The sequence below is a fragment of the Pan troglodytes genome, chromosome 19 (genome assembly GCF_028858775.2).
Source record: "Pan troglodytes isolate AG18354 chromosome 19, NHGRI_mPanTro3-v2.0_pri, whole genome shotgun sequence".
In the NCBI taxonomy this organism is placed as follows: Eukaryota; Metazoa; Chordata; class Mammalia; order Primates; family Hominidae; genus Pan; species Pan troglodytes.
The window spans coordinates 35,039,049-35,057,248 of record NC_072417.2 but is presented as its reverse complement, the minus strand read 5'-3'; the positions used below and the strand labels follow the sequence as shown (position 1 = coordinate 35,057,248).

Below are 18,200 nucleotides of genomic sequence, written 5' to 3'. Positions count from 1 at the left end.
CTCTCTCACATGGCTTTCAAGGCACAGCGTGTTCTGGTCTTCCTACTCTTTTACCATTCCTTTTGTCTCCTCTACCCTCTTCTTCCATTCGCAGGACTTCTCTATATATTTTTTAGATCTATGGCAAAATGAAACTTCATTTTGTAAATTGATACTCAGGTAATTCCATATGCTGATAACTCCCAAATCTATACCTCTAGCCCATTTTAATTCCAAACCTCATATTCAGCTGCCTCTTAGATATTTGCACTTGGATAAGAGACAGCTGGGTTCATGGCCACCCATCACCCAAGCCAGAAGCCTGAGGACCCTCCATGATGTCACCTCCCTCCCACTCCACAGCAATCCATCACCAAATCCTGAAGATTTTACCTCCAAAACCTGTTTCAAACCCACCTTCTCTTCTTTCCTCCCTTACTACACTTCATTACTCAGACTCATCAGATCTCACCTGAAGCATTTTAACAGCTGCTGCCTGCCACCCACTCTTCAAGCTGCAACCAGAATGATCTTACTAAAGCACATGTCTCTAAGCCACAAATCTGATTTCCTGCTTGAAACTCTCTTTTAGCTCCTCAATTCTCTCAGGAAAAAGACCAAGCTCCTCTGGGTGTCTCTGTGATCCGCTGACCTCTCCAGCTCCCAGGCCTCCTGCTCCTTCCCAGCTCTCCAGGCTCCAGCCCTACTCCACTGTTTTCAGTTCCACCATGTGCTGAGCTCTCTGCTCCCTCCTGGCTTTCATACTTGCTCTTCCATTGGATAACACACACTTTCTTCTTTGCCCGTACCCTATTTGAAGTTACCCTAAAAAAATATGAAGTGTTACAAATATTTATTATAAGGATGCTCATCATAGCATAAATTAAAATTAAAAATGGGAAATTATCAAAATTCCCAATAAACAAAAATTTTTAAATGACTGCATAAAGTTTTCTGTTAATAGGAAATTACTTGTAGTATATTAAATGAGAAAATCAACTTGTGAAACCTGCTTTCTATCATGACTTCATAGCTACTTAAATAGGATAGTAATAGTAATTTCTGCACGGCAAAATAATAGCTGACTTAAATTTTTTCTTTATAAAGTAATTTTTTAAAGTTTTCCAACATTTCCCCATCCATATGCAATAATTACTTTTATTACATTTTTAAAATTAATTAATTAATTTAGAGATGGGGTCTCTCTCTGTCACCGAGGCTGGAGTGCCGTGGTGTGATCATAGCTCACTGCAGCATTGAATTTCTGGGCTCAAGTAATTCTCCTGCCTCATCCTCCTGAGTATCTGGAACTACAGGCATGTGCCATCATACCCACCTAATTTTTTAATTTTTTATTTTTATAGAGATAAGGTCTTGCTATGTTGCCCACGCTGGTCTTGAAGTCCTGGCCTCAAGTGATTCTCCCATCTCAGCTTCATAAAGTGTTGGGTTTACAGGTATAAGCCACTGTGCCCAGCTGGAAAAATATATTTTAAAAGAAGAACACCCCTAAGCAAGGTAATGAGGGCACATATAGACACACAGCAAAGATTCTATTTCTCAAGGAGGAATGTTTTATTTGGAAAGTTTAAATCCTTAATGGGTATGAGATCTAGAGGCTTATCAGTGAGTCCTGTAATAATCTGTTGCAAAGGGCAAAGTACAAAAAACAGCTGAAGAGTGCGGCGGAAGCTTCTGCTGATGTTTCTCTGACAAATGCTGGGGCTAATATTAATTCCTTGTTTTTGGGACGTGTGCTTCCATTACTGAAGAAATCCCCCCCTTTTTCTCTTTACACCCCGTAGATATGAGACCAGCTGAAGGGCCACAAGAAGGAATGGAATTGAGTGAGCAAAGTACGGTTAAATAAATCTTAAAAACCCCCAGCTGCTGTGCTTCAGTCAACAGGGAACAAGAGGTGCCATTTTAGTCAATCTGTGTGCCCAACTACGTATAGAGAATGGAAAGTTAACACACAAACGTTTTGTTCTTTAGAAAAATGAAAATCATTCGGCTAAGTCCATACAGATATATCTAGTGGCCAGTTGTGAGAAGTCAATCCTTGCAAAGTAATACAAGACATTTGGTGTGGACCTGAGAATATTAAATTTAAGGACAGTTTTCCACCAAATCAAGCATGTATGTTATTTCTATTAGAGGTTCTTTTTCAGTCTTAATTAAATTAAAAGTTTAATCTGTAAACCGTTAGAAGTGAATGGCATACTTTGGGAAAATGAGGCCAAACTTTTAGCTTATGTGAAAATATTTTAAAGCATAAAACTGAAAATGCAGCATCTTTTGCTCATTTAAGTATAATTGCAGATTAAATTTTCACTTTATGACCTGGTACATAGCACTTGCAAAGTAAACCATGTAATAATAATTAAAAACACACTTTTTGAAACATAGGCTTCAATCTCTTTGAAGAGAGATTCAATACATTTGAAGAGAGAAACAATACATTGTACTTGTGGCCGGGCGCGGTGGCTCACGCCTGTAATCCCAGCACTTTGGGAGGCCAAGGTGGACGGATCACAAGGTCAGGAGTTCAAGACCAGCCTGGCCAACATGGTGAAACCCCATCTCTACTAAAAACACACACAAAAAATTAGCTGGGTGTGGTGGTGGGCACCTGTAATCCCAGCTACTCAGGAGGCTGAGGCAGGAGAATCGCTTGAACCCAGGAAGCGGAGCTTGCAGTGAGCCGAGATTGTGCCACTGCACTCCAGTCTGGGGGACAGAGCAAGACTCCATCTCAACAAAACAAAACAAAACAAAACAAAAATCGTACTTATAGAATATTTATACAAAACTCAATAGCATTTAGATAATATCTTTGAGGATCTCAGGGTGTTTTACCTGCAGAAATAAGACTGTAGTAACTTGAGGGAGAAGGGCAAATTTCTTTTTTAAGCTTAACTGTATTCCTGCAGAGAGTGTTTGTACTCAAAGCCATGAGAGGCAGAGCATAGCTGCAGACTGGAAGAGTGCAGACAAACAAGAGTTATGGGTCTCCCAGGATACAGACTCTTTTTTTTGTTTTTTGTTTTTCTTTTTGAGATGGAGTCTTGCTCTGTTGCCCAGGCTGGAGTGCAGTGATATGATCTTGGCTCACTGCAACCTCCGCCTCCTGGGTTCAAGCGATTCTCCTGCCACAGCCTCCCGGAGTAGCTGGGATTTACAGGTGCACGCCACCACACCTGGCTAATCTTTGTATTTTTAGTAGAGACAGGGTTTCACCATGCTGGCCAGGCTGGTCTCGAACTCCTGACCTCAAGTGATCCACCCACCTCGGCCTCCCAAAGTACTGGGATTGCAGGCATGAGCCACTGTGCCTGGCCCCAGGATACAGACTCTAATTCTATTATTTGCTAGGTCTAAAAAAGGAAACCTATATTAAATCACAAGTCATATCTTGATGAGGGAAAACTAAAAGAAGATTCTATTATATCAGGTCATTTTAAACCCGAAACTAACTTTTATTATCATGGTCGAATGAGTGGGTTCTTACTGGTTTAGATATTAAAACGAATCATAAATATGGCTGTTTGGCTTATATGAGTGATAGATCTTATGTGCTGGCTTAAATTCCTAAGTTTTCAAGTGGATAATTCTAAAGACAACGCCAATTAATTAGTTTCCCAGAATTAGATTTAAGCTGGGAAATTAACGATAGTATGAATAAGAAAATATTATGCATTATATTTTTCATTTTAAAGTTTGAAATTATTTCTTAGAATCGGATCTGGGTCACGTCTGTAGAATTTTCCATTCGATACCCTTAAACATTGGCAACATTCCAAAAATTGTTACTGATTCCTTTTAAGCTTCCTAGGATTTCATTTTGGTGGTTAGGAAAAAAGTTCCATGAATTGCATCCTTTCACAGTTAGAAATCCAAGAGTTCACACTTCTTGTCAGCAGGAAGTGGAGGTTGGGAAGAGTTCTATTTTTGGAGTTGAAAGGCCACCTTTGACCCAGAAAATGTGTGGTTGGATGAAAGACGTTTCTCTGTTCTGTCTTACTTGATTTGCCCAAGGAATGGAGAAACATCTAAGAGTGCAACTTCAGCAGACTTGTTTCTTCCTAGGGCCGGAAGATGACCTATATTAATGACATCTAAAGAATTTTAGATTTTCAAGTGTTTTTTTCAGTCCCGTGTGGCCCATGTTACAGTCATTTCAATTTAGAGTATTCAAAACCTTCCAAATTGAAATATTCGTAGTGTCCCAAGATATGAGGGCCACGATTTCTTCTTCTATATCAGGGGCTGGCAAACTAAGACCCAGGGCCAAATCTGGTTGTCTGTTTTTGTAAATAAAGTTTTACTGGAACACAGCCATGTCCATTCATTTCCATATTGTCCGTGGCTGCTTTTGTGACACAATGGAAGAGCCGAATACTTGTTACAGGGACCATATGGTCTGCAAAGCCTAAGATATTTATTATCTGGCTCTTTACAGAAAAAAGTTTGCTGACTCCAGGTTTAGATGATAAGGAATTGAAGAGAAGGTCTACAGATAGAGTGATGTCAAAGAGCAGGGACTACACATGCCAATATCATAAATGTTTAGTTTTTAGGGTCTAATTGCTTTTTATAATTAGCCTAAGACTTGACAAACAACATTTAAATACTCCAATTATGAAATGACCAGTTTGAACTGAGGGTTGTCCATTAGCATAGCGGTCCATAGAGAGAGAAACGAATCCATAAGAAGGAAATGTCATCCTAGTACACTACCTGGCTCTGAAGGAAACAATGCTTACAAAATCATAGTAATATAAATGTCAGTTATTGGGTTTTGGCTTTAGAATCAATCACCAAAGTGGAAAACAATATAAATATTAATATTAACAATGTAAAAGTAAAGCTATAGTTGTCAAAAGTTCAGAGAGGGACATGGAGCAGTAAGGAGAAAATCTGGGCCACTTATATCTTCATTTGACATGGTGAGTCAAGGGGTCTGAAGTTGATGGAGCATGAAAAAAAATTCTTGTATATTTTTGTATTTCACTGTTTCTAAGGCCCCATTTTTTTCAACCTGTAATGTCTTTGAACTGGGAAGCTCCTTACTCTTCATGATACTGTAGAAGTATAATTGGCAGTGCTGTTTTTCCTTAGTGGAATAGAAAATAATGGTGCATCTTATAGTAGATGGCATCTTAGATTTGATGATTACAGTATTTTGAGTTGCAATAGTAACTGACAGTAAGCTAAAGATAATAGAAAAACTAGTAAAAATTGGGAGGGAGTAGTCAAAGGCATCTAAGTAAAATAAATCATCTTTTTTTTTTTTAGAGACAGGGTCTAGCTCTGTTGCTCAGGCTGGAGTGCAGTGGCATGCATGATCATAGCTCACTGTAACCTTGAGCTCCTGGGCTCAAGTGATCCTCCTGCCTTAGCTTCCTGAGTAGCTGGGACTACAGGTATGCAACACTGCACCTGGATAATTATTATTATTATTATTATTATTTTTTTTTTTTGTAGAGATGGGGTCTTGCTGTGTTGTCCAGGCTGGTCTTGAACTCCTGGACTCAAGTGATCCTTGAGGCTTGGTCTCCAAAAGCATTGGGATTATAGGCATGAGCCACCATGCCTGCCCTAAACTACCATCTTTTATAGTCAAAGGTCAATAGATGATGTCCACATGTATGTTCACTGCAGTACTATTCACAATAGCAAAGACATGGAATCAACCCAAATGACCATCAATGATAGACCGGATAAAGAAAATGTGATATATATACACCATGGAATACTATGCAGCCGTAAAAACGAATGAGATCATGTCCTTTGCAGGAACATGGGTGGAGCTGGAAGCCATAATCCTCAGCAAACTAACACAGGAACAGAAAACCAAACACCGCATGTTCTTGCTCATAAGTGAGAGCTGCTGAACAATGAGAACACATGGACACAGGGAGGGGAACATCACACACAAGAGGCCGGTTGTGGGTGGGGGTTGGGGGAGAGAGAGAGCGAGTCAGGATAAATAGCTAATGCATGCTGGGCTTAATACCTAGGTGATAGGTTGACTGGTGCAGCAAACCACCATGGCACATGTTTACCTACGTAACAAACCTGCACATCCTGCACATGTATCCTGGAACTTAAAATAAATAAATAAATAAAATAGATGATGTTCAAATATGACTTTTTTTAAAGGCCTGGCTCTGTGGCTCATGCCTGTAATGCCAGCACTTTGGGAGGCTGAGGCAGGAGGATCGTTTGAGCCCAGGTGTTCAAGACCAGCCTAGGTGACGTAGGAAGACCCTGTCTCTCCACACACACACACAGCAGCATGTTGTTTATCTTTTCATTTAAAACCCTTTCACTTTGATTTTTTGAAAAACCATATTGTATTAGTTTCTTATGGCTGCTGTAAAAAATTACCATAAACTTAGCGGCTTAAAACAACAGGAAATTACTTTTTTACAGTTCTGGAGTCCAACAGTCTGAAATCAAAATGTGAGCAGGGCCATGTTCCCTCCAGAGCCTCTAGGGTTCTCTGCCTCTTCCAGCTTCGGGTGGCTGCCAGCACTCCTTGACTTGTGGCTTCATCATTGTAGTCTCTGCCTCTGTCTTCCCACTGCCTTCTCTGTGAGTGTTAAATCTCCCTCTACCTTTCTTTTATAAGGATTTATTAGTGCCACATAGGGCCCACCTGAATAATCCAGGATAATCTAATTTCGAGATTCTTAATTAAATCTGCAAAGAGCCTTTTTCCAAATAAGATAATATTCACAGGTTCTAGGGATTAGAACATGAACATCACTTTGGGAATCATCATTAGCCCGCCACACGTGTATAAGCATTAGTTTGATTTTTAAAAATGAGAAGTTTTAGGTCATTCTACAACTTTAAGTCCTTCGGTCACTTTCCATAACTCACAGAATCAAGTTCAAATAATGTATTGGTTAAAAATACGGTCTCTAAACCAAAAGCACAAGCAACAAAAGAAAATATAGATAAACTGAATTTCGTCAAGATCAAAAACTTTTGTGCTTCAAAGGATACCGCCAAGAAAAAGAAAAGAGGCCGGACACAGTGGCTCATGCCTGTAATCCCAGCACTTTGGGAGTCTGAGGCAGGCGGATCACCTGAGGTCAGTAGTTCAAAACCAATCTGCCAACATGATGAAACCCCGTCTCCACTAAAAGTACAAATTAGCCAGGTGTAGTAATCCCAACTACTCGGGAGGCTGAAGCAGGAGAATTGCTTGAACTCAGGAGGGAGAGGTTGCAGTGAGCCGAGATCGCGCCACTGTACTCCAGTCTAGGTGACAGAGAGAGACTCTGTCTCAAAAAAAAAAAAAAAAAAAAGGAAAGTGAAAAGAAAACCCACAGAACAGAAAAAAAACTATGCAAATCATATATCTGATAAGGAACTTGTATCTAGACTACATAAAGAACTCTTAGAACTCAATAATAAAAAGACAGCCCAGTTGAAAAGTAGACAAAGGATCTAAATAGATATTTTTAAAAGAAGATATACAAATAGCCAATAAGCACATGAAAACATACTTTACACCTTTAGTCATCAGGGAAATGCAAATCAAAACTACACTGAGATACCTTTTCATATCGATTAGGATGACTATAATCAAAAGGACAGATAATGGCCATGCATGGTGGCTCACTCCTGTAATCCCAGTACTTTGGGAGGCTGAGGTGGGCGGATCACTTGAGGTCAGGAGTTCGACACCAGCCTGGCCAACATGGTGAAACCCCGTCTCTACTAAAAATACAAAAATTAACTAGGCATGGTGGTGTGGGCCTGTAATCCCAGCTACTCAGGAGGCTGAGGCAGGAGAATTGCTCGAACCTGTAAGGCAGAGGTTGTAGTGAGCCGAGATTGTGCCACTGCACTCCAGCCTGGGTGACAGAGTGACTTCGTCTCAAAAAAAAAAAAAAAAAAAAAAAGACAGTAAGTGTTGGCAAGGAATGGAGAAATTAGAAGCTTCATACGCTGCTGGTAGAAATACAGTGGTCACCTGCTTTGGGAAATGGTTTGGCAGTTCCTCAAAAAGTTAAAGATATGGTTTACTATATGACTCAAATATTTAACTCAAGAAAAATGAAATCATGTCCATACAAAAACTTATATCCACAAGTTCAAAGCAGCATTATTCATAATAGCCAAAAAGTGGAAACAACTGAAATGTTTATCCACTGACAAACAGGTGAATACAATGTGGTCTATCTATACAGTGGAATATTATTTGGCAATAAAAGGGAATGAAGTCCTGACACATGCCACAACATGGATGAACCTTGAAAATGTTACGCCAAGAGGAAGAAGCTGGTCACAAAGGACCACATACTATATAATCCTGTTGATATGAAATGTCCAGTGTAGGCAAAGCTACAGGGGCAGAAAGTAGATTAGTGATTGCCTAGAGTTGGGTGGGGACTTTCAGAGAATGGGGGTGACTGCCAAAGGGTTTCCATTTATGATAATTATTTCTAAATTGATTATGGTCATTGTTGCACAACTCTGAATATACTAGAAACCTTTGAATTGCATACTTCAAGTGAGTGAATTGTATGGTATGTGAATTTATATCACAATAAAGCTCTTTAGATAGTTAGCTAGAAAGTATCTAGAATCAGAGAGTGGTCCAGTCCCAGCTCCAAGAGAATGTGCAGGTGGATTAAAGCAAAAATTCATGTAAAACTTTTGCACAGGACCTGGCACGCAGTAGGTACTCGATGTGTGCATTCTTATTATTCACCTGGCATTTGAAGCTTCCTAGGACTAGGCCCCTGCCTATCTCTACCCCCTTTTCATCCCTGTAACTCTCCTCCAGGGTGCTTCCCCGCCCCACCCCCTTAGGCAGGTATACTTAACTCTTTGCCTTCCCTGAAACAGCTTCAGCACATCCTGCTTTTACTGTAATACTCTCTTTTCCTCCCCTAACTTCACCTGGCTAATTCCTCTCTTCTTCCTCCTCCATGTTTCCTCAGCTGTAGCTCTTTCCAGGAAGCTCCCCCAAGGGCTCTGAGACTGTCCTTCCCTCCCCACCAGGTTTGCAGCTCCTTCTAGGAACCCCTGGCTCCCAGAACACACATCTATGACAGCACTTACCCTTCTCAGAGGTATTTGTCTGTGTGCCTCATGTCTTATTCACCTTTTACATTCAGTGACTTGCACAGTGAAAAAGAGTAAGAAATGGAAGTGCCAAATAACCACCGGGCCGACAGAGGATTATCATGGCACCAGCAGTTATAACAAAAAAAGAAAAGAAAGCATTTTCCACTTCTCTATCCAGACTGAAGAACCTCTCTGTTTTCTGGGGCTGAGGAGCCTGGCACACTGCTATTGTGCCTTATCTTAAATGCATATGTGTGCAGACCTGCCCTGCTTCTGCCTCCGTGGTGCGACAGGGAGGGGTGGCCCACTGGCTGTCTTGTGACACTGGTGAAGTCCTATTTCAGCTGTGGTTTGGTCAGTTTATTAACACTTTATTGATTCTCATGTCCAAACATGTGTATTAATGAGAAGGGACATCCAAAGAGCAAAAGCAGTGTGCTGTTCACACCCGGCAGCATGTGAAAACTGCATTTGCAAACCCTGTAGGAGGTAACGCTAAAAAAAAAAAAAAAAAAAGCCAACAGTTAGGGGACAAGAAGGAATGACTAGTTGCTAAATATTTCCCGTATCAATGGTATTTCAGGAATATCTAAATATTTCCTGATCAATATATGAATGACTAGTTTCTAAATATTTCCTGTATAAGCACAGTCCAGTGAGGCCTGTGGGAAGCTGCCCTCCAACCCTTAGAAGTAGTGAGTTCCCTAACCCCAGAGGTATCCAAGCAAGGGTGGGACACTTTGGGGAGCATAGCCTACAGAGGAAGCTGGATTTCATGGTTATTAGCTCCACTCTGACCCTGGGATTCGATGATTATAAATTACGTATCTGGGCCGGGCACGGTGGCTCACGCCTGTAATCCCGGCACTTTGGGAGGCTGAGGTGGGCAGATCACGAGGTTAGGAGATCGAGACCATCCTGGCTAACACGGTGAAACCCTGTCTCTACTAAAAATACAAAAAATTAATCGGGCGTGGTGGCGGGCGCCTGTAGTCCCAGCTACTCAGGAGGCTGAGGCAGGAGAATGGCATGAACCCGGGAGGCGGAGCTTGCAGTGAGCCAAGATCATGCCACTGCACTCCAGCCTGGGCGACAGAGCGAGACTCCGTCTCAAAAAAAAATGAATAAATAAACAAATTACATATCTGATTATTTGGTGAGTCATTTAAAATGTGAGGGCCGGCTGGGTGTGGTGGCTCACGCCTGTAATCCCAGCACTATGGGAGGCTGAGGTGGGCAGATCACGAGGTTAGGAGATCGAGACCATCCTGGCTAACACGGTGAAACCCTGTCTCTACTAAAAATACAAAAAATTAGTCGGGCGTGGTGGCGGGCCCCTGTAGTCCCAGCTTCTCGGGAGGCTGAGGCAGGAGAATGGTGTGAACCCAGGAGGCGGAGCTTGCAGTGAGCCGAGATCACGCCACTGCACTCCAGCCTGCGCAACAGCAAGACTCTGTCTCAAAAATAAATAAATAAATAAATAAATAAATAAATAAATAAAATGTGAGGGCTGCCATGCTGTACTACTCCAGGGTGCCCTTCATGTCACAGTCTAGGCGAGTGGCACCTGTGGAGTGTGCCTAGCACAGATCTTGTAGCCCTAAGAGGTGGCATGCTAAGTCCTGACTAGATAATCCCATGCATATTAAAGCAATACTTAAATCTTGCTTTTTTTTTTGAGATGGAGTCTCGCTCTGTCGCCCAGGCTGGATTGCAATGGCATAGTCTCTGCTCACTGCAACCTCCGCCTCCCAGGCTCAAGCAATTCTCCTGCCTCAGCCTCCCTAGTAGCTGGGACTATAGGCGTGTGCCACCACACCTGGCTAATTTTTGTATTTTTAGTAGAGACGGGGTTTCACTATGTTGGCCAGGCTGGTCTTGACCTCCTGACCTCAAGTGATCCACCCGCCTTGGCCTCCCAAAGTGCTGGGACTACAGGTGTGAGCCACCGCGCCTGGCCAAATCTTGCTTTTTTTTTTTGAGACAGGGTCTCACTCTGTTGCCCACACTGGAGTGCAGTGGCATGACCACTGCTCACTGCAGCCTTGACCTCCCGCACTCAGGTGATCCTCCCGCCTCAGCCTCCCAAGTAGCTGAGACTACAGGTGTGCACTACCATACCCAGCTAATTAAAAAAAAAAAAAAATTTGTAGAGACACTGTCTCACTATGTTGCCCAGGCTGGTCTTGAACTCCTAGGTTCAAGCGATCTTCCTGTCTTGGCCTCCCAAAGTGCTGAGATTACAGGCATGAGCCACTGTGCCCAGCCTAAAGCTTGCTAAGTTTTATATGACACTAGCTTTTCTTTTAAAAATTCTACTGTCCAAATTGTACACATGATTAATGAAATAGTGGTATATTTTAAAGGAATCTCCAAAAATGAGTAGGATTGGGGTGGTAAAAGTTCTGTTGCTGACCACGTCTTAGGAAGGTACTCTTAGAGAATACTAGCAATCTTCTCTCTTCCCCATTGTTAGAAAGACAAGGATAGAACAACACCTCTCAGGGATCCTGGGAAAATATGCTAGATGTTTTGGAAAGTAGGTATACTTGCATATAGAAAAATAAGAGGAAATTATGTGTTCTTTGCAAGTATCACATCAGTCAGGCAGTTGCTTTCCTTATTTTTATTAAAAGAGAAAATGATCAACACTTGTTCATGCATACACACATACACACACACTCATACTTACAACCTTTACTATGTATGCTTCTCTAAGCATAATATATATATGGCCAAATTAGTCAAATTCCCCATTTTATTAGTTGATCTGGTAAAATATTTGATAAAATGCATATTTTTAGTTCTCTGTGACTTCTCTTTCTCCAAGTTTTCTCTGTTCCCTATATCTGGGCACAGACCTTGTCCACCTGCCTTGCGTATTGATATGGAGTCTCTGCTTAGTGTAGGGGAGCAAGGGGAGGAGGCATCTCTTCCCCCTACAAGGTCTGTCTTTGTTCCATCTTGCCCCTCTCTGGCCTCTCCCGCTGAATGCCGGTGGCCCCGAGTCTGCATCTCTCTTTGGGCAGAGTGGGCAAGACACAAACCAAGGAGTCAGACTCGAGTTGGAGTCCTAACTCTGCACTTCCTAGCTGTGGGCACCTCTGGCTTATACAGCCTCTCCAGGGCTCAGTTTCCTCATATAAAAAATGGGAGCAATGCTCATCTCATGGGGTTATACAGGGTAAGTGAGAAAACGTATGTAAAGCATGTGGCTCAGTGGCAGCACCCAGGAAACATCAGTAAACAGTGGCATATTATTCTCCTGTTTTAGGCTTCCTTCTGAATGTAGTCAGTCCCCATTATTAGATCATAAACCCTTTGAGGGATCAAATATTTATTGAACTAATGGGGAAAGGAACGTGAGAGGAGTAGAATACCATTCCACCTCTTATTAGGAAGACACTCACAGAGAATCATGACCGCTGTCTTACTTCTGTCCCTAACTGGTCCCTAGTTAATTGATCAGCCTAAGGCTACATTGTTCTACCAGCCATATGGTAGACTTTAATTAGCGAAGATAGTAAAGCATGAAAGGTCAATTATTATACATTCTTATTGTGATACATAACCTCTTAGCTTAAATTTTATATGCAATTCGCCACATGAATGACATCTCCAATTTCTGAAGTATCCAGGTGATTTTTTTTTTTTTGGGTTCCACATAAGTGTCAATCTCTACAATACTGAAGAACAGAAAGTAGGATGAAATGCTTTCTCCCTTTCCTCTGTACACAATAAGAATTTAAGGTCTGTTTCTTTCTCTCGGTGTCTTTTCTAAAGGACTTGGGGTACTTGGGAGTATGCATCTGAAGCCCTGAGCTAAACTCCTGTGATATGAATTTTATTGGGTTTGAACCAGGGAAAGCTTCTAGTGGAGACTCATATGATTCTTTCACACTCCTGGAATAACAGCCACTGAGGCCTTGCCAGACCACGTGGCTGCAGATTCACAGTCTGGGTCGCCTTCCCTTCACACACCCGCCCTGGAGCACCCAGGCTGCCTTTGTAATGGCCCTGAGCTGTTAATGGTTCTGATGCTGCACCCGGTAGAAATGGCTCCCTCACTATGGATTTAGCCACTTTGAGGGCTGAACAGTAGCTCATCCACTCTCTGGTTTTCCTTTGGAATTCAGTAATGAACTCATTAAATCACCAACTTGTTGTGACAGGAAGTCATTCAGATGCTGATGCTATTGCCATGGAAACCATCCCTCTGCGAGGAGCTCTGTCTGTCTTTGCCGAGGAGCACTCCAGCTCCATAATTACTGTCACCCCCAAATAACACAGAGCCATCACGACTGTGAGCAAGTCCAGAAGCAGGGGCACACAGAAAACCTATTTTGCTTTCAGATGATGAATCCTTGTTGGTTTTAGTATTTTTAGCACACATTTCTCTTCTGTGCCAGTTGTCTTTTTAATTCCTATGTGCTGGCTGCTTTCCAGCACCTTTCCTAGAGAAGCAGAAAAAGGATTTGTGGGGGGCATGGCTGCCAAGGATATTCATTTAAAAAGAACCTACTGTTTCCCCAAACCCCTGTGCTCCCAAATATGAAAATATGAGTTCTCCTGCCTTTTAGTTGAGACTCCAAGAAAGGAATCTCAAATTCAATTAGTTTACAGCCTATAAAATGCAAAGGTAGTATTGCAAATCAGTAATGCCCAAATGCAAATTCAGAGGTGCACCTCAAAGTGATGTTTGCTTTATTTTGTTTGGGTTATCTAGGCTATCACTGAGCTCCATTATTGAAGGCTGGCCAAGTCACAAAAATAAGAACTTTTTTTTTTTTTTTTTTTAGAGACAGGGTCTTGCTTTGTCACCAGGCTGGAGTGTACAGTGCACAATCACAGCCCACTACAGCCTCAAACTCCTGAGCTCCAGTGATCCTCCTTCCTCAGCCTTCTGAGTAGCTGGAACTACATCACCGTGCCCAGCTAATTAAACATTTTTTTTTTTTTGTAAAGACAGCATCTTACTATGTTTCCCAGGCTAGTCTCAAATTCCTGGCTTCAAGCAAATCCTCCCACCTCTACCTCCCAAAGTGTTGGCATTACAGGTGTGAGCCATTGTGCCGGCACAAGAACCCATCTAACTCAAAGCAGCAATCAAGTCTTTTTTCATATATGTTACAGCACATGGTATATTGTGAATATTCAAAGACCACCAGCACCTAATGAGTACCTGCCAGACACAGTGGCAGGCAATTTACATTATGTTTCATGATTTAAATTAATCTGCATAAAAACCCCATGGGACAGGTATTTTTATCCCAGTTTTACAGCTAAGGAATGTGAGGCTCTAAGTTAGGTAAATTAAATAAATGCCATGCTTTTCCATATGCATAGTCATTAACATGTCACACTTCATGTGTCCATAGGCATAAAGGTGACTTCTGCTGCCGCAGAATCACAGAAGCTCAGATTAGGAAAGGTTGTTCATAATTGTCTTGTCCAACCAACCAACCGCTTCTGCAGCATCCCAAGTGATTGTCTGATCTCAGCCTGAGTATTTCCAGTGATAGAGAATTCACTATAGTGGCTCAGCGCAGTGGGTCACTCCTATAATCCTAGCACTTTGGGAGGCCAAGGCAGGCCGATCACTTGAGGCCAGGAGATCGAGACCAGCCTGGCCAACATGGCGAAACCCTGAATCTACTAAAAAACCTACAAAAATTAGCCGGGCGTGGTGGTGCATGCCTGTAGTCTCAGCTACATGGGAAGCTGAGGTGGGAGAATCACTTGAACCTGGGAGGCAGAGGTTGCAGTGAGCTGAGATTGCGGCACTGCACTCCAGCCTGGGTGACGGAGCAAGACCCTATCTTAAAAAAAAAAAAAATTCACTATGGAGAGTGGTCCATTTTGGACAGCCCAGTTCTTAATTTCCTTAGTTTGTTCTTAACATGACGAGAGAGCACTCATCATTGCAGTTGCTATAGAACCCTAAGCCCTTTCTTTCTGGGTTTGTCACCTGCTGAAGAAATTTGGCTCTGGCCAAAAGTTTGTCCTCTAGGCAGGGCATGGTGGCATGCCTGTAATTCCAGCACTTTGGGTGACTGAGGTGGGCAGATTGCTTGAGCCCAGGAGTTGGAGACCAGCCTGGGCAACAAGGCTGGTCTTTTATATTTTTTGTCTCTACAAAAAATTAACTGGGCATGGTGGTGCACGTATATAGTCCCAGCTACCGGGAGGCTGAGGTGGGAGAATGGCTTGATCCCAGGAGAAGGAGGTTCCAATGAGCCAAGATCGCGCCGCTGCACTCCAGCCTGGGTGACAGAGCGAGACCTGTCTCAAGAAAAAAAAAAAAAAAGTTTGTTCTCTAGGATTATCTAGGTATAGAAGGCAGAGGAGGGAAAATGAGAAGGGGCCTAATAAGAAGGAGTTAGAGCTAGGTTAAGATCTGTCTGAGCTCCTCAAGAAGACCTCAGCAGGTCACTGGCTCTATGAGCATTTGGCAACGTGGGGAAAAATCCTGTTTTCCAGTGCCAGTGGGAAGTCATTGTGTTGCATGGGACACCAATGAGGGGAGATCTGACTTCTTATTCAGTACCACTTTAAATTCTTTTTAAATGATTTTTTGGTCTTTTTTTTTTTTTGAGATGGAGTCTCACTGTGTTGCCCAGGCTGGAGTACAGTGGCATGATCTTGGCTCACTGCAACCTCTGCCTCCCGGATTCAAGCAATACTCCTGTCTCAGCCTCCCAAGTAGCTGGGATTACAGGTGTGCACCACCGCGCCTAGCTAATTTTTGTATTTTTAGTAGAGATGGGGTCTCACCATGTTGGCCAAGCTTGTCTTGAATTCCTGACCTCAAATGATCCACCTGCCTCGGCCTCCCAAAGTGTTGGGATTACAGGCGTGAGCCACCGCGCCTGGCCGACTTTTAATTATTTATATATATCTGTATACACATACATTTACACTGAAAAAATATATGTTACACAAAATGCATAATCCTTTTTTTTTGTTTGTTTGAGATAGGGTCTTGTTCTGTTGTCCAGGCTGGAGTGCAGTGGTGCCATCTCAGCTCACTGCAATCTCTGTCTCTTGGGCTCAAGCGAGCCTCCCACCTCAGCCTCCAGAGCAGCTAGGACTACAGGCACACAGCACCACACCCAGCTAATTTTGTTCATTATTTTTGTAGAGACAAGGTCTCACTATGTTGCCCAGACTTGTCTTAAACTCCTGGGCTCAAGTGATCCACCCAGCTCAGTCTCCCAAAGTGCTGGGATTACAGGTGTGAGCCACTGCACCCTCCCTCTTAATCTTTTGTTACAAATATAAACGTTAAAGATAAGTAGTGAGCAGGAATCCCTTGGCCACCTTCTGAAAATGTTAGCAAGGTCATAGGAGGGGCATAGCATTGACTTTCTAATTTACGAAGCTCTGTTTTCCGTAGTGTTAATGTCACTTCTGTTTGTGGGAATTATAAGTTTAAATGCACAGAGCTAACGTTTGGAGAGGGTCTGCCATGAGTTGGATGCCATGCTAGGAGGGTTACACTCATAAATGGTCATTTGCCTCTGCTTCAGTCTGGGAACTACTTGGTGGCAAGGTGTGTGGTCTATGCAAATACCAATGACCTGAATGACTTTTGTCAAGTCTCTTCAATCCCAGAGCCTCATTTTCCTCATCCGTCACATGAAGGACACGTTAATTGCATTAACTGTCTTATGGAAGTATTGTGAAATAGGAGTAAAATGCAGTGTGAAAGCCTTTTGTATCCTCACAGACACACCCAGGATCAATACTTTGCATCTTTCAATCCAATGAAGTTGACACTCAGTATTATCCATCACAAAAAGCATAAAACTATAAAGTTCTATGGAATGTGCCTAATTTAGTGTTCTATGATAGTGAATACTTAACATAATGAAAAGATCAGTATTAATAATATGTTAGGTCAAATCTCCTTTACAATGAATCCCATGAAAACAAAATGATTTTCAAGCTTTGAGCTATAATTTTTTTTTTTTTTTTTGATTGCCCAGGCTGGAGTGCAGCGGTGTAATCTCAGCTCACTGCAACCCCTGCCTTGCTGGTTCAAGTGATTCTCGTGCCTCAGCCTTCCAAGTAGCTGGGATTACAGGTGTGCACCACCATGCCCGGCTAATTTTTGTATTTTTAGTAGAGACGGAGTTTCACTGTGTTGGCCAGGCTGGTCTCGAACTCCTGATCTTAGGTGATCTGCCTGCCTTGGCCTCCCAAAGTGCTGGGATTACTGCACCCAGCCTGAGCTATGATTGGTTACAAGAAATATGCCATATAAAATTTTTTCAATACTACAGAGTTGCAATTTTTTTTTTTTTGGTGTTCACTGTCTCATGATCTAACCTGTTGTAAAGATTAAAGCAAAATTTTCCACAGCTAATCACAGAGGATTAGTAAGGCCTCTATAATACCACACATTAAAAATGAGGAAATCACAAACTGAGTCCCATGTCTTCATTCTTTGTAGATTTGTTTTCTAGGTAATTAAAAAGGTACTTGCGAATATACTCTGCCTACTTCTAAAAAGTATTTGGGGATAGCCTATAATAATAGAAATAGGAGTAATAAAAGTGGGCCAGGCACTGTGGCTCATGCCTGAAATCCCAGCACTTTTGGAGGCTGAGGAGGGAGGACAGCTTGAGCCCAGGAGTTGGAGACCAGCCTGGGTAATGTAGTGAGATGCTGTCTTTACAAAAAATTTAAAAATTAGCTAGGCTTCAGCTACTTGGGTGGCTGAGGTGGGAGGATCACTTGAGCCTGGAAGCTTGAGGTTACAGGGAGCTATGATTGTACCATTGCCTTCCAGCCCTAGGCAACAGAGTGTCAAAAAAAAAAAAAAAAAAAAAAAAAAGAAAGAAAGAAAGAAAGAAATGATAATAGTGAAATAATTTTAGAATATTTTCATCCAATTTACAGCCATTTCTTAATATTATCAGCGAAACAGAATTAATCTAGAGTTAGAAATGAGATCCATAGTTTCTGACACTGAAAGTATTTTATTCACTATAACTAAACATTGAGTGGCTGGTAGCTGATAATAAATGACTTCTAGGGGTGGGGAGCCTGTAGAATTGTCCCAAACTACAGGACTCAAAGACAATGAACATAAATGTAATTAAGAAGTGGATTAGATCAAGAGG

At 42.1% G+C, this 18,200-nt stretch overlaps 1 protein-coding gene across 5 annotated transcripts in view; it reads right to left on the bottom strand.

The window, feature by feature from the left end:
• The window catches only part of MYO1D (myosin ID), a 382,937-nt gene that overhangs the window by 40,341 nt on the left and 324,396 nt on the right, over nt 1-18,200 (bottom strand). For 2 of the 5 annotated variants that reach the window (XM_063798726.1, XM_016932012.4), the window contains one exon: nt 452-804. The exons of the other annotated variants lie outside the window; for them this stretch is intronic. In XM_063798726.1, the coding sequence (XP_063654796.1) occupies nt 585-804 (220 nt within the window). In that variant the 3' untranslated portion in view covers nt 452-584. Of the gene's footprint in view, nt 1-451; nt 805-18,200 lie in introns of those variants that run through there. 5 annotated transcript variants of the gene reach the window in all.